We start from the raw sequence: 15,969 nt of genomic DNA on the forward strand, positions 1-15,969 counted from the left end.
GTAAGGTGTGGAGCCACTTCACAAAAGACTCAGTAGGCTTTAGATGCAACATCTGCAATGTGCAAGTTAGCCAGGGCTGCAGCACCAGCAAAGCAAAGAACACTCCAAATTTGTGTCAACACCTAAGATATGTTTTAATCTTAATTTTCTTTTATAGTCTGGGGGTGCATCTCCAACAAGAGGTGGCCCTGCCTAACGGTTCCATACGATATTTATACATTCAATAGTAGGAGAGAATAGAGATTAAAACATGACAAGATTTCTCATTTGGAGAAAAGCTGTAATCGCAAGAACAGCGCAGCCAGAAGCCAACCAAGGCTGTGAACTATGGCATGACTGCTATGAATGATAATACAGTAATATGGAAGTGGCAGTGTGCAAGGCATTATTGGAAGTGCACATTAAGTGCTTTAGGCACACCTTGCAATCCAACCTACCTCGGTGTTCCCAGTGTCAACATCAGCAAGTGACATGTGGCTGTTTTTTTTTTCCCCCATCGGAGTTAAACAGCTGCTTGCTACTTGTTGATGTCCAAGCAGAAGCTCTAGTAATTCTTCGCTTAAAGATTTGTCAAATCAAACCACCTAGATGTTCGGACTCATCTGCACCCTTAATCACAGAGCGGTTCTATTGACGCTAATTGCATTTGGCTTAGCGCCAACTTTCGGTTCCGTTCATAACACACCTCATACACAGAAGAGATCCATGTTGACATTTTAGTGACATGGTCGCGAGTAAGGGTGCGCTTATAAGTGTTTCTTACATCATGTATTTATTCAGTAATTAAATACTTGTACAAGCAATCAAACAAAAGGTGTAGAATCCACCAAGCAGGCGAGTGGGAGAGAGCGCTATCTCTGTAACGCTGTGCACATCTGAAAAATTTTAAACTCAGCCCCTGACCAACAGAGCCAAGAAAGTAGAGTTTGGACACAATCCTCGGTCACTTTGCTCCACCACGTCTTGCTGGCAAAACATGCATGGGTGTCCAAAGTGTGGCGCAAGAGGCCATCGGTGGAACGTAGCTCATTGCAGAAATAAAAGACAAAAACCCAGCAAAAGGGGAAAAATAGAGCAAAAAGCTATAATGTAGCTAGAAAAAGCTAAAATGTTGATACTACTAAAAAACAAAACAAAGATTTGTCTTTAAATGTATATGTGTGTGGTGGTGTTTTTTTTAATTATAAATTGTTTTCAATTCTAAGTATCACAGGACAGCAGTACAGCCATGACGTAAATAGACAAAGACAAGCAGATAGGAGAAAAACAGGGAGCTGTATTATCATTAAAATACAGTATATTGTCATTAGAGGCTTATTTGGTCTCAAAAATGTTGACAATAACATCTTTGAGTGTCATTTTGTGGGACAATAAACATTTCAAAACACACCTGCATTGTTTTGTGACTCGGTTAATTAAAAAAGCCTGTTTGTCCAGTCTTGTACTTTTCTTAAAATTTATGTTAAAATCTTGTCTCGTCTTGTCTCGTCTCGTTCTCGTGGACCCAATCTCATGCCCGGCCTCGTCTCGCCTCGTGAGTTGGGTCTCTCATGACCCCCTACTCAATAAGCATTTGCATGAAAATATATATATTAAAAATATTTTTCTTTTATCATCTTACCTGTGAATAACCAGGTTTTGGACTGATGCACAGGAGCCAGAGCCATAGAAATATGTGATGCCACCTCATCACCAACATTATTTTATGGCTCTTGTTTTCTTTCTGCTGGTATTCATCCTCCAGGAATGGAAATCCGCTAGCTTCTATTTCTGTTTGCATTTTTTCCGTCCATTGTCCTCCAACTTCTTCCTCAACTTTTCCAACTTCCCAGTCAAGCCGTAATTGATGTCCACTGTCCATCCTCTCTTCCGTTTGGCTCAACATGTGTCTAGTCATATGAAATATTCTACTCTTTGCTGCTTTTAGTGGCCTCATATTTACCCTAAAATACGGCAGAATCTAAAGGTTTAACAATGTGGTATGAGGTTTTGAAATATTCTGGAGGCCAGAGAGATGTACCAGGAGTTGGAGATGCCTTGGAAACCTTCCAGAACCGCTTGAATAAGTGATGACTGGCATGGTTTCATGGTTCCAGGGTTACGGGAACATTTTTAACAGGCCGATGCCCCCAGGGGTGAAGGTGCAAAGCTTCGGTCTCGGTTAACTCCGAGCACACACACACAGCAGAAACCACAGCCAAAGCCTTGCATGATAGGTAGGATTTCACAACCTGGGGAGGGAGAGAGAGTGGGAGAGCGATATGGTCAGACCAAAATCCAAAATGAGACAAATCTGAGGCAAGTGAAATGCCATGCAGGCTATTCCCTGGCCAAAGCCGACACTATCATGTACAGCTTGATGGAGGCACGGCTCAACTGATACTGGTACATCACTTTCCCCCCTTTTCTTCATTCCCCATTGAATTAAACATGCCCTGTTTCCTCCTGGCATCTGGCCTCCGGGTTCTCATACAACTCAACAGCTTTTTTCGCATTGGTTTGCTGGAAATTGAGGCTTAGGCCAAATCTCTCTTCATTGCAATGCTTATCAGCTTCAATTTCACATTTTGACAACACACACAAAAAGGGAGGCCAGCGGAGCAGTCAGGCTCAAGTGTTGAATTACTTGGACCGAGCTCACAATAATGTGCCTTGGAGAGGACGGGCACAGTGTATGTAATAATGTTCCTATATGCTGTCACAAATTTATTACAAATACACAGATATGGTTAGAAATAGCAGGTAGTTGCTGGTAGCTCACCTGTTGCTGCTGGCTCCTGGCATAACAAAGCTCCATTCATTTGAAATCCGTAAAAGTCCAACTTGCTGATATTGTGGCTAAGTTAGCACGTTACCTGAATATGTTAGCTAAACACCTGGCAAGCGACGCCGGGAAAATATTCCTTCGTCCACTTGTTACGTTTCCCGTCGCTCAACTTCTGGCTTTCAGATAGAAAAAAATAAACACCGAATGACAGCAAAACACTTGTCTGGGCTCTCCTCCTCCTCGTCTTCTCTCATTGATGAGAAACTGCGGCACACTGACCAGCGCCTCTAAGTAGATTAGCACCCGCCACCATCTGGTGAGCCGCGCGAGACCACAGTCTAAAGTAACTTACACGTCACGTTAAGTTACGTTTCGTTACGTTACAGCGAGGCAGGTAACGGAATCCAATGTGTGGCAGATGCATGCGACACTAAGAACACGACACTAAAGACAACTAATATATTCACTAATCACTCACAAGAGGTGCTCTAAGTGCACCCCTTACCCCCTGTGTGGAACGAGGCTGTCAGATAAGTGCCTCTCAAAAGCGAGGAGGACGCTACTTCCGTTACTAGGTAACCATCATGGCCATTCATTACGTCACTGGCGTAAAAATGGCAGCGCAATGCATTTTTGTCCTCTGTCGTCTTAAATGAGGCCGTCAATGCAAAAATAGTACTGGAATGACATGGGCTTTCCAGTGATATGTGATTTGTAAAAATGCATACAGTTATTGTGTTTTTAAAAGGCAGAAATTGATTAACAAATTAATTTAAACACACTAAGAATCAAGTTTATTTGTAGTTTTAAAAGTAATTAAGGTATTTTTACTCACTTTTGTGTCTCCCCGATGAGGTTCTGCTTTTTTCCTACAGCACAGTATCTTTTACAACATCGTATGCTAATAATATGCAAATTAACCAATGGCATCATCTCGCGACTTCTAGGACAGCCAATGGCTAATTTTCTTACTGAGGAGTTTGCAACAGTCAAGGAACTCGATGCAACAGTGGCAAGGATAAAGCAGCCCGTTAAGTTAAAATGGCCATTTTCAGGATGTGCAGGCACTACTTCAATGTCATTAATGTACAAGGCAAGACCATTGATGTGAGGCGTACATCATGTACCAAAGCAACGTGTTCATCAGTGTCCATTGTGAGTAACGCAAATCTCATGAAGCATCTCTCACCAGCACGCCACTACAAAGCTAAATCTGAACTTGTTGACATACAGTATCTTGTTCCTTTTTTCAAAAAAGGAACAATAATTAGTTTCCTTGGTAACTACATTTGAGGAGGAGAAATTCAGTTCCTAATTCAATTCCTTTTTTGGGAAAATAACTAGTAACTATAACAAATTACTTTTTAAAAATATATTTTCCCAGCACTGCATGTGTGTAACCAAGAAGAGTAGCTGTGTCTTGCAGTATCATTCATCATATGACGGAAATGAAATAACATGAAATTTTTAAAATGCCAAAATATTTAAGTGACCCTTTTCAATTTTTTTTCCCCAAGTCCAGTGTTAATTTAAATAAATAAAAATGTCTCATACATGAAGTGGACTTGAGTTGTAAAAACTCTGTATAATCTTTAATGATTTATTCCATCATGACACCATTCCTTGGTTAATTGCCACAATATCCATCCATTTTCTATGCCACTTGTCCTCACTAGGGTTTGCGGGGGTATGATGGAGCATATCCCAGCTGGGCGAGGGCTAGATGCAGGGTACACCCCGGACTGGTCGCCAGCCGATCACAGCGGACATACAGTATATCACATTCATACCTATGGGCAATTTAGAGTCGCCAGTTAACCTAGCATGCACATTTTTGGAATGTGGGAGGAAATCGGAGTACCTGGTGAAAACCCAGGCACGCACAGGGAGAACATGCAAACTCCACACAGAGATTTGAACCCAGAACTTTCCGATCTCCTGACTGTGTGGCCAACATTCTAAACACTAGGCCAACATGCGGCCCTGGGGATAATACGTGTAACTAAAATGGATAACGTAAGTAAGATAGATACTGTGTTCCCAAGACTAAACAAAAAGTAGTATGAATCAATCACATGAAGTGGAACCTAGTAAAAATTAAATGTCCACTTCGAATATTCAGTTTGTTGTAGAAACATATCCGTGAGATGAATGCCTTCTCTATTTCGATGCTTTGTTTGCGTTTTGAAACGCCACCTTCAACATTACATTTCAAGCCCCAGCAATTGTGTCCCTTTTAATTCACAGAGTAAAAAAAACAAACAATTTGATAAAGCTGAACATCCAATAGGAAACCATAAACAACCACAAAATAAACCGTAATCCTCAAGCTCAAGTAGTTTAGCCCTTCTATGTATGTTTAAGCATTTGATTTAAGTAAACATTTCTAGTAAAAAAAAAACAAACAAAAAAAACAATTTCTCTTATATTTTGCCCCGCTAACAAGTTTTTATGTTATCATACTAATCACATTTGAACAGCTGCAATTTGCTTTGCTTGAACAAAGGCATTCTAACTAGGTTTTAATTAAGTGTTCCTAATGACCTTAAGGAGATTAGAGGTTCTCCTTCTAATCAATAGCAGGCAGAGAGGAGCAAAGGGAGGGAAGCAGGGAAGAAGGGAGGAGACTAGGGGCTCGGAGAGATCTAGTGGTGAGGAAAGGGGTGGAGTAAATAAGGGAGGGACCAAGCAGATGGGGGAGGAGAGGAGACGAAGTTGGGGTGAGTGATTGATGGTGGATGGGAAAAGTGGAAGGCGCACGTGACATAGGCGGAACGAGACTCCACACTTGATCTGAATTATTAGCCAAAAAGCAATTATGAGACGTATAATTAGAGAAATCAATATCCTAGATATGAAGAATGGTAGCGGGGTTGGATGGGTCTAATCGACGACTGGATGGATGGAAGCATGGCTACATGGGGCGAGATCAAGGAATGTATGTTTTTTCCTGTGTATTTTCTCAGGAGACATTACATGGCTATAGATTAGAGTAGTCAGTGTACAGCTTGTATGGCTTTACTATATACTGAAAATGACTCAACAAGCAACCATTATTCTTTGCTTAGCTGGCAACAGTGAGTAGCAAGATATTTGTGTCTCACCTGCAGTCAAACGTGGTGGTAGTGTAATCTGGGGATGCACAAATGCTGTCAGCACTGGGAAGCCGCGGTTCAATAAGTACATGAATTCCATCATATACTTTGACATTCTACAGCAGAGCATGATCCCCTACCTTGGGAAACTGGGTTAAATGTCAGTCTTCCAACATGATAAGCCCAAACACACCTCCAAGATGACAAGTGCCTTGATGAGGAAGCTGAATATGAAAAAAGGTGATGTGGCAGGTGATTGCGCACCTGTGGGGCATTCTCAAACAGAAGGAAGGTGGAGAAGCGCAAAGTGCCTAAAGCCTGAACTATGCTTGAACCTCGTCACCATACGACAGCCCTTCTCATCGCATCTTGATTCATTCATACCAGGGGATCAAGTCCGGACCTAGCCACCGTCCAATGCAAACTTGGGCCGACAGTATAAACCAATGAATTATATAACTATTTTAAGTTTTTGATGGGGCACTTTTTTATTTTATTTTTTTAAACTTCACGGTACTGGTTGATCAACTCAAAATGGCCAACTGCATGTGAGTTAAGTCATCCCACATGATGGTACTCAGCCAATCAAATCTTTGCATTGGCGCGAAACATTGTGACTGTAAATAAAACAGAGACAGATTAAAGTGAAGCAAGTACGAGTGAAGGAAGGAAGTACGAGTGAGACATACAGAGAAAGAAGATAGAAACGAGTGATGGATACGGATAAAGACGACAACGAGACTAGGGAAAGAAGAGAGATATGTCCCCTCAACCCGCCCGCTTTCTCGCTACTCCAGCCCTCCCTTGCCCCAGCAATGCTGGATGCATGAGGGGACAGCCTGACCAGTGACCCGGAGACAACAGAAAATAAATACATATGGCGCTTAAAGAAGAGAAAAGTGAACGGTGCTTTTAACAGAGAATGGACAGACTCATTTATGTTCATTCTTTCGTCTGTAAGCATAAAACCAGTTATATGCTCAGAGATTGTGGCCCTCATAAAAAGTGGCATCGTGAAACTGTGACAAACCACAAAGTTTACCAAACATACACACTCAAATCTGAACAGCCTACGGCAGCCCGGGGAACATTTTTGGTCCACAGCTCGTACTTTTTTTTTGGTGTGTGCTCACACTAAATACTGACTTTTTTTTTTTTTTTTTTTTACATTTTGTTCACTGTGAGGTGTACTCAGTTGTTTTGCCAGCTATTTATATTTAACCCGCCCTGGCATCCGTTACACTCACCCCCTCAAACCTCACTCCCATCCGGGTCACGGCACCAATGTAACCCGCCCTGTTTCGCACTGGCCGCACCGGGGCTCGAATACAGGACCTTCGCAACGGGAGGCAAGAGCGCGGACCACACGGCTAAAAGCCCAGACAATATTGATTGTGCACTGATTTATTTTCAGTGTACAGTATACTGTTATACTATACTGCTAGGTGCAAACTGACTAAAATATGTAAAATACTCTATATCAAAGTTTCATTTCTATAGTATTGTCCCTTGGCGAGATAAAATTGTTGCTGAAATGTGAGAAGCTGCTTGGTTGGATGAAGGAATGGATGCATTGAGATAGATGCATGGATGACACTTACTGTAGAGCTTCAAGAGTGTCTCCTTCCAAGACATTTGCAGAGAATGTTTCCTCTCATCATACAGCTGATGCACTAATTTATTCAGCCAGACGCATTCAATTCCAGAGAAGTGCTATCACACAAAACGGATTAAAAATGGAAAGACGCAATTAATATTGTCTCATTTTCTAAATGACTTATATTTGACTAAATTGTGTTTGCTGGTCTAATGATATTAAGCATAATATGGTAATGTCGGCTGTAAATGTATCGTTTCCCTCAGTCGCCACAGCAACATGAATATGTATGCGTGGCCTCGCAGCTGATTAGGACACATGGAATACATTTGATGTCCATGCACTGTCATAGACTGCGTGGAAGCCATACTTTCTGCATATTTACATAAACCAATTATGTTTATGAGGGTTTTTTTTTCCCCACTTCCCAGGGATTCACAAGGATTGGAACTTCGCGGCAATTCTGCTCTGTTATTGATTGCACTCCTCTCTAGTACTAAAAAAAAAGAAAAAAAAAAAGTACTACCAATGGTGATTTGCGACAGTAGCCACAAATTGACCTCAGAAAGCAAACATGAAGCAATAAGTCACATGGTGCAATTATACTAATTGCAGTACAATACAAACGTAAAACCTACTTGATACAGTAGATCCTCGCTTTTCGCAGCCTAAGCAAGGACTTCCCTCTTCCCGGCCACTTCGCCCAGCTCCTCCTGGCGTTCCTAGCAGAGGGTGGCCCTGGTGACCCCCGTCCGGGCTACTCTGTCTGGTCCCTCACCTAGGACCGGTTTGTCCTACCAGGGGCATAAAAACCCCTGACAAATTAGCTCCTAGCATCGGGACACGCAAACTCCTCCACACACGACAAGGTGGTAGCTCAGGGAGGAGCCATCGACAAACAAAAAATTAGTAATTGGTACGCCCATAAAAATGTCTATTTTGGACACGGCTCATATAACTACTCACCACTAAGTTATGATTTATGAACACATGGAATTCACGGCGTAGCCTTCAGCCTGGTGGCTAGTGCTGGAGGCTAGCAGGTTAGCAAAGGCTTTTGTCAAAGTCCATACTGCTTGCCTGCAGTAACGTCTAATATTAATTTTCGTTCAATTCACTGTTTTGACTCTGGATTGAGTGTCAAAGCTAGTGCTTCCGTAGCCAAACAAATGTATGCATTCCACAGCACAGGAGTCTATAAGATTATGGATTCAAGGACCGCCAAGGAAGCATAAAGACACAAACATGTAAAATTATTTTTTTTAACAATGGTACATGCATGTTGTACATTTGATCTGTATTATCACATTTATAAATTACCGAATTATGGTGCTTGAGATGTGTTTTCTGCAGTAAAAACGGCTTTTTGCTAATTTGCCGGGCCGCGAATAATGAATTGCGATGTGTAGGGATCCACTGTGTACGACCCTCTTTAGACCTTATTAAAACCATGAAGGAAAACAATGAATCAGGTGTGCTTTTCATTTATTGTCATCCACGAACACTATTCATCCTCCTCAATCCTCCCGTCCCCTCACGATGGCCTCAATCACTCACTATTTTCAAAATGTGCTCCCATTTCTTGTCTCCGTTTTATGCATCATTTTCTCAACATAAATAAATATATTCTAATCCATGTTTATCATACATACACCTCAACTCCAAATGAAATGCACCAGAAACTAGATATAAAAACAATTTGTCTTTTCCTTGGCTTTCATACCCTCAAGTCACACTGTCCATATTGTGTGTGTGTGTGTGTGTGTGTGTGTGTGTGTGTTTGCCCCCTATTGGGGTTGGGGCCAGTGGCACCCTCAGGGCTGTGCTGTCCAATCCCCTCCATGCTGAGCGTCTATAGGATTGAATTAACCTCCTGCCTCTCTTGACGACGCATACGCATAATCATCCCTTCTCTCACATACACAGACACACATACTGTGCATATGCACTTTATCATGACAGTTACCCTTTTCCATGTCAAGACTATTTGTTATTTTTACACCTAGCATTATTTACAACTGTGTGCAAATTGTACAGTTAACGTACAGTACTGTATTTTTATGCAGTAGTTTGGTTTCATCAGACTTATTCTACTCTATTTACGTTCAGTAAAAGCGTTTTTGAACAGCAACTGTCGGTGATTCCAATGAAGATTAATGACAGTGGTGCCCAGAATTATTCATACCCAGGCCAGATTTGGAGTTTAAAAAGTGAATTTGTATTTAATGAAAGGATACGTTTTGGCTGGAAGTGACAGACGGAAGAGGTAAAACACTAATATACGTACATGTTCCATGCAGCTGGGATAGGCCCCAGCACACCCGCGACCCTAGTGAGGACAAGTGGTTTAAAAAATAAAAAAATAATAAATAAATAAATAAATAAAATAGATGGAACATGTTCCATGTCCAAGATAATTGGAAAACGCTCTTGGTTTGGTTTGGTTTGGTTTAGTTTATTTGAACATGAAGGTTACAATGGAATACATCTCGTGAATCATTCTTTGACAGTTCCACATGTCCAAAAGGAGTAGGAAGAAGCAAAGCTTATTTAATCCTACCCCCCATCCATTCTACATCTAGTACAGTACATGTAGTTCACTTCCTGGATTCCATGTCATGTTTTCAGTGATAGTCAGGATAACACATAATAGATAACGGTGAGATAGCCCTCCCCCCAAAAAAAGAAAGAACATTAATAATAATAATAATAATGATGACAATACTAAATAAATAAATAAATAAAGAACAAAGCTTTTTTTTTCTTTTTTTTCCCCTTTCCTTTTTTTTTTTCTTTTTTTTTTTTTTAAACACAACAAAGAAAATTATAAAAAAAAAAAAATAAAATAAATAAATAAATAAATAAAAATAAATAAATAAAAAATAAAATAAAATAAAATAAAATAAAATAGAAAATAAAAAAAATAAATAAAATAAAATAACAAACCTGACAGAACAATCAGGACTCTTCTGCCTTGTATTTAGCAAACATCAACTGCTTGTATTGTTTTTTGAATTTGCTCATCTCTGTACATTGTTTGAGTTCTTTACTCAATCCGTTCCATAATTTAATTCCACACACGGAAATGCTGTGGGTTTTCAGCGTTGTTCTCGCATATAAATGTTTTAGGTTTAATTTTCCTCTAAGATCATATTTCTCCTCTCTGATTGAGAAATACTTGATTAGATTTTTGGGTAACGAGTTATTATTAACTTTATACATTATTCTAGCGGTTTGAAAGTGTACTAAATCTGCGAATTTTAATATCTGTGATTTTAAAAATAAAGGGTTTGTATGTTCTCTATACTTGGCATTATGAATTATCCTCACAGATCTTTTTTGCAGTACAGTGAGTGAGTGAAGATTGCTTTTGTAATTATTTCCCCATATCTCCACACAATACGTTAGATATGGTAATACTAAGGAACAGTACAGAGTGTGGAGTGATTTTTGATCAAGAACATATTTTGCTTTATTCAATATAGAGATATTTCTCGCCACCTTTTGTTGTATATATTTAATATGAGATTTCCAACTCATGAGTATGCTAAACCTTACCAGAATCCTTTCAAATGATGCACAAAACTGTTTCCTTAAATTATCCAATAAAATCAGCAATATGATTCATTTTAAAATATTAAAAAAATTTAATTGAAAGAAATACTTTCATGTGTCATTTTCAGCTATAAACACTAAAAATGAAAAACACTTTAATTAGGTCAAATTATGAAATATTTGACTATACATTTATTATAAATATTGCCATGTTATTTTAAATACCTTATAAATATTTAATGTTTATTTTCTCATGTTATATTTTATTATATTATATCATGATATATATAAAAAAAATCTATTGTATTTGTAGTTCCTAAATATATTTACTTTTGGGTGAGTGTCTTGAAATAAACATTATCTGTAACATTAGGTTTTACACAGCAAGTGTTTGTTGAGTTGTCCTGGCTGGCCCACTAAAAAGGAGAGATTGTCTTTATCGTAAGGCAGTGTAAAATCATAATGATTTTAAAGCTGTAACTATACATTTCTGCTTTAACCTGATCATCTATTCATTTTCTATACCGCTTGTCCTAAGCTGGAGCCTATCCCAGCTGACACCTTGGACTGGTCGCCAGTTAATCTGATTGTTACACATGAAATTTGCTTTGAATGCAGCCTGAAAGTACTTCGCTATACATCGGCATCACTACATGTTGAAATACGCTAGTATGTTTTATGCTTGCATGGCGTTATTAACATACATGCCGTCTCCGGTGAGCTCTAATTGGGTGACTGAGTAAAAGTGGTTGCTACATATCAAACGATGTGGCTATCTATGGGCCACTAGCGGGGGATTTAAAGTGCCACTAATTCACTGGCCACTGACACGTCAGACTATTTATTAAAGTACACTAACTTAATGAATGGCCCATAGAATGGAGAGTTAAAACATTTAGTGTCCTTCGAGAGAGATAGACACACAAGGTGGGAGGGAGGTGGCTAAGGAGGGAGGAGAGAGCGAGAATAAATGGCCCATCGTATAGAGTTAAGACGTTAAAAGTGCAAATAGACAGCTGACCCTCTTATAGCTCGCAAATGCAGTTCACATAAGCACAGCCACCCATGCCACTTTACACCCTGAGATATGGAGGGGTGGGGGGACGGTTTGTGGGGGGACGCCGTGCTTTAGAAAAGGGATATAGAGAATGGTAGTGACAGAAAATGGAAGTGGGCAAAGATAATTTATAGAGATGATGAATAGGATTGAAAAGAGTGGGCAGGAAGTGTCAAAAAAGGCAGATAAAGGGAGAGAGCATAGAGCATATAAATCACTGAAGGTTTGCACCAGCGACTGGACATTAATTGCTAGATAGCATGGACGCTAATGGAGGAAGGGTGGGGCTGACATGGACGTCATGAGGGGCATTTAGAGTCAATTCACAATAAGAACACTGTCCACAACATGGAACCATTGACTGCATGTGAACATTTATGTAATGTAATGGGGGTTCTATCATAGATATCCTTAGAGGAGGGGCATATAAAGACAATATCACATCTTTTCATTCATCATTTCAACTCACTTGTAAACACTCATCCGTGTCTGCATTCATATACTGTAGTACCTGATCAGCTGGGGTTCCGAGCAGGTCAAGCTGCCCTATTGGTGTGGTGAATCACTGCTGGGCTCTTACTGGTCAAGCAGCTTCATCAACTCTGCATAATTATAGTATTTGAGCATACACGACTGGAAGTTGCAAAAAGCATGTATGCCAACTAGTGATGTCACAAGATCTTGCGAGAGTAAACATTACAACTGTTGTTTCCCTGAGCAGCTCCTTCAGCAGCAGACTGTTACACCCACGATGTAAGAGTGAAAGGTTCCGCAGGTCCTTCATACCGACCGCTGTCAGGCTCTACAACACCTGCACCACCTGAACCATGTTGTAGACACTATGCTTTCTTTACACTGTTCTCTTTACTTGTCTTGCTTGCTTGCTTGCTGCTGTAACAAGTAAATTCCCCCGCTGTGGGATAAATAAAGTACATACATACATACATACAAGATTTATCGAAAAGAATTTCTCAGAAAAAAAACTCTCGTGCGCACTAGGCCTGGGACGATAAATCGTCTCAATATTGTCACAGGAGGCCAAGGCAATGCAAAACACCAAAAGGCAAAGTGCAACCTAAACCACTGGGCAAAAAAAAAACACACACAAAAAAAAATTAGACACGGGGATAGCAAGAGAAAACCAAAAAAAAGCACTACTGAGGCGAGCAGGCAAACACACTAACGTAAAACAAAAATCACAGCTGCAATGCTGCAGAAAAACAAGCTACATAAAACAAAAAGACACTGCTGAAAACCGAGCAGGTAACGAGAGCAAAAAACACACCGCTGCTGGAAAAACCAAACAGGGGGGCAAAGTACTCCCGAGTGGACCAGAAAGTAAGGTTCTAGCGGGGATACGCAGGAGTCAGGCATGAATCAGGGAACTATCTGGCAATGAGTTCACACAATGGCACAGCTAAAGTAGTCCCAGTTTAATTGGCTGCAGGTGTGACCAGGTGACTCCTCCCAGGCCAGTAGGCAGTGTGCTGCAACAGAGTACAGATAGGCGGCAGCAGAGCAGCACTACAGAGCGTGACAAATACATTGCCATGTGCATGAGTGTCTGCATGAACAAAGTGAGCCCTTTTGTCAGTTATACAGTCTTTTTGTCACAGTGGGAGGCGGAGGCGGGGCCGGTAGCATACACACAGAGTGCAGAAGAGTGTAAGAGTGTGAAATAAGAAGCAAAAACCCACAGAAGCAAAAAGGAGAGGAGTGGTAGTCCCTTATGTAGCTGGGGTCTCCGAAAAACTCCTGAGGATCTTATGGCAACACAAAATTCCAACCTATTTTAAACCAGTAAATACCCTGAGACAAAAACTAGTGCATCCTAAAGACAAGGCTCCAAACCAAAAACAGAGCAATGTGGTCTATTCCATCCACTGTAAAGATGAGGAATGCAAAGAGCACTACATTAGGGAAACTAAGCAAATGCTCCAAAAAAGGCTTTATCAACATCGCAGGGACAATTCTAGTGGGCCTCAATCAGCAGTACATCTACACCTTAAAGCAACCAATCACTCTTTTGAGGGCAGCGAGGTAAAGATTTTGGCCAAAGAAAACATGGTTTGAAAGAGGAGTAAAGGAAGCTATTTTTGTCAAACAACAGAACCCATCATTGAATCGGAATGGTGGTTTGAGGTTTAATTTGGACCCTGTGTTCAGCAGGTTACTGAGACCAAAACCCACAGCTCATAGTCTTGCAAATGAGGTAGAGCCAGGGCCGAGCCAGAACAATAGATGCTAACTAGCCAGTATCAGAGTTGTTCATACCCAACTACAGGGAGCTACACTTCCCTTTGTTCGGAGGTGCTAACGGCAGGATTACTCCGCCCAGTCTTAGTGTAAGGAACCAATAGGAGGAGGGTGTTGGCACACCAATTCCACTCACTCTTACTGTATTTAAGGCCTAGGCTACCAGCACTTGTTAGTTCGCTGACAAAGCTCTTCGGATGAGGAGCGAAGCCTTTCCCTCAGTGTGAAATTACATTTTTAGATTGTAATATATTGTCATATATTTGTAAATATTTTTTCATTGTACTTTTCTTAAAAGTATTGATAAAATCTCATCTCCTGTATCGTCGTGTCTTGTGACACCTCTAATGCTAACGTTAGTTTACCCTGTTGCTGGACCCGAGGTGTGGATGCTCCGGTATTATAGCCTCCACGTTGCTCCATTTACTTGCTGTCCTCAGTTTTCTTTTGAATAAAATGTGTCTTTAACGAAACTTGAAACTGGATTATTCAAAGTGTGTCAAAATTGGTCTTAAAACAAAGCCCTTTCAACTTTTAACAGTTATAACTTTAAATGAATTTAGGAATGACCCCTGTGGCTTGTTCTGAAAATACGTTGGAAGACATGCTAACATACACGTAATACAGATAGCCTATTTTTTTGTTATCATGAGACAAATGGTAAATGACTTATAGCACATTAGTTGCCTCACAAAGATGTGTGGCCTGATGGCGTCCATGTTTTTCAAACAATCTTGCTCAAATTTTGCAAACGTGCTTGTCAGTCCCCTAAAAATGTCGACCAAATTCTGTGGTGATTCGGTTGCACTTATTGTGTTTCAGCTGTTTGAGAAATTTCAAGTCAATCTTGACATATGTAGTCTTTAGGGTTTAATAACTGCACTAATGTGGGTTATTTGTCAGAAAAAATAACAGCACAGGCAACACAGTGAATTATAAATAAATATAGGGCTTTATTTTTTCACATTTTTGTGTAATGCATGAACAAAAGAAACTGTTGGACCAAGATTTTCCTCCTCTCTTGTCCAATCTGTGTTGTGATAGACAATCTCATTGGGTAACCAGCTTTGTTTGATGCACTGGAAAGTGTTAATGTCTGTGTGTGTGTGCGTGTGTGTGTGTGTGTGTCTGCTTGTATCAGAAGGGGAGTTCCCATGGGTTTCACAGGCCTTGTGACATGGCCTCCTGGTGGTAATGGCCTTTCACATCACTTAGCCTCCCCTGACATATAAACACACACACACACACAGACATACACACACACACACACAAAGAGAAACACATAACGGGATAGCTGTGCACAGTGCTTATACAGTACTGTACTAGAAATACCTTCTAGTCCCTGCTTTTGATAAGTAAGAAGCGTCCTCAAGTAGAGCCATGGATGGTAAATGGTAGATGTCTTTGTGGAGGAGCTGTCAATAAAACCGTGTCTTGCATGAGCTTTGAGCAGGAGGTACGTTTTCCATGATTACTTTCTTCGGTTCCAGTCAAGTTTTGTCACTATGTTGACTTTGACTTAAATCCTGAAGCGCGATTCAGCACATGAATCTGTTAATAATGGAAGCTCTCTGTAGCAGCATGAGTGGGCATGTAAAGTCTAGAGTTAAAACAGGAGTGCCGATCGGCATCCACTTCCGTA

At 40.5% G+C, this 15,969-nt stretch overlaps 1 protein-coding gene across 2 annotated transcripts in view; it reads right to left on the reverse strand.

Annotated features, from left to right (window-relative positions):
• ush2a (Usher syndrome 2A (autosomal recessive, mild)) overlaps window positions 1-3,212 on the reverse strand; it is a 186,853-nt gene extending 183,641 nt beyond the window's left edge. For both annotated transcript variants that reach the window (XM_054771236.1, XM_054771238.1), the window contains exons 1-2: window positions 2,762-3,212; window positions 1,622-2,231 (exon numbers count right to left, since the gene is read on the reverse strand). In XM_054771236.1, the coding sequence (XP_054627211.1) occupies window positions 1,622-1,936 (315 nt within the window). In that variant the 5' untranslated portion in view covers window positions 1,937-2,231; window positions 2,762-3,212. The remainder of the gene's footprint in view (window positions 1-1,621; window positions 2,232-2,761) is intronic.
• Between the last annotated feature and the right edge of the window lie 12,757 nt (window positions 3,213-15,969).

This window comes from Dunckerocampus dactyliophorus, chromosome 3 (assembly GCF_027744805.1).
Source record: "Dunckerocampus dactyliophorus isolate RoL2022-P2 chromosome 3, RoL_Ddac_1.1, whole genome shotgun sequence".
In the NCBI taxonomy this organism is placed as follows: Eukaryota; Metazoa; Chordata; class Actinopteri; order Syngnathiformes; family Syngnathidae; genus Dunckerocampus; species Dunckerocampus dactyliophorus.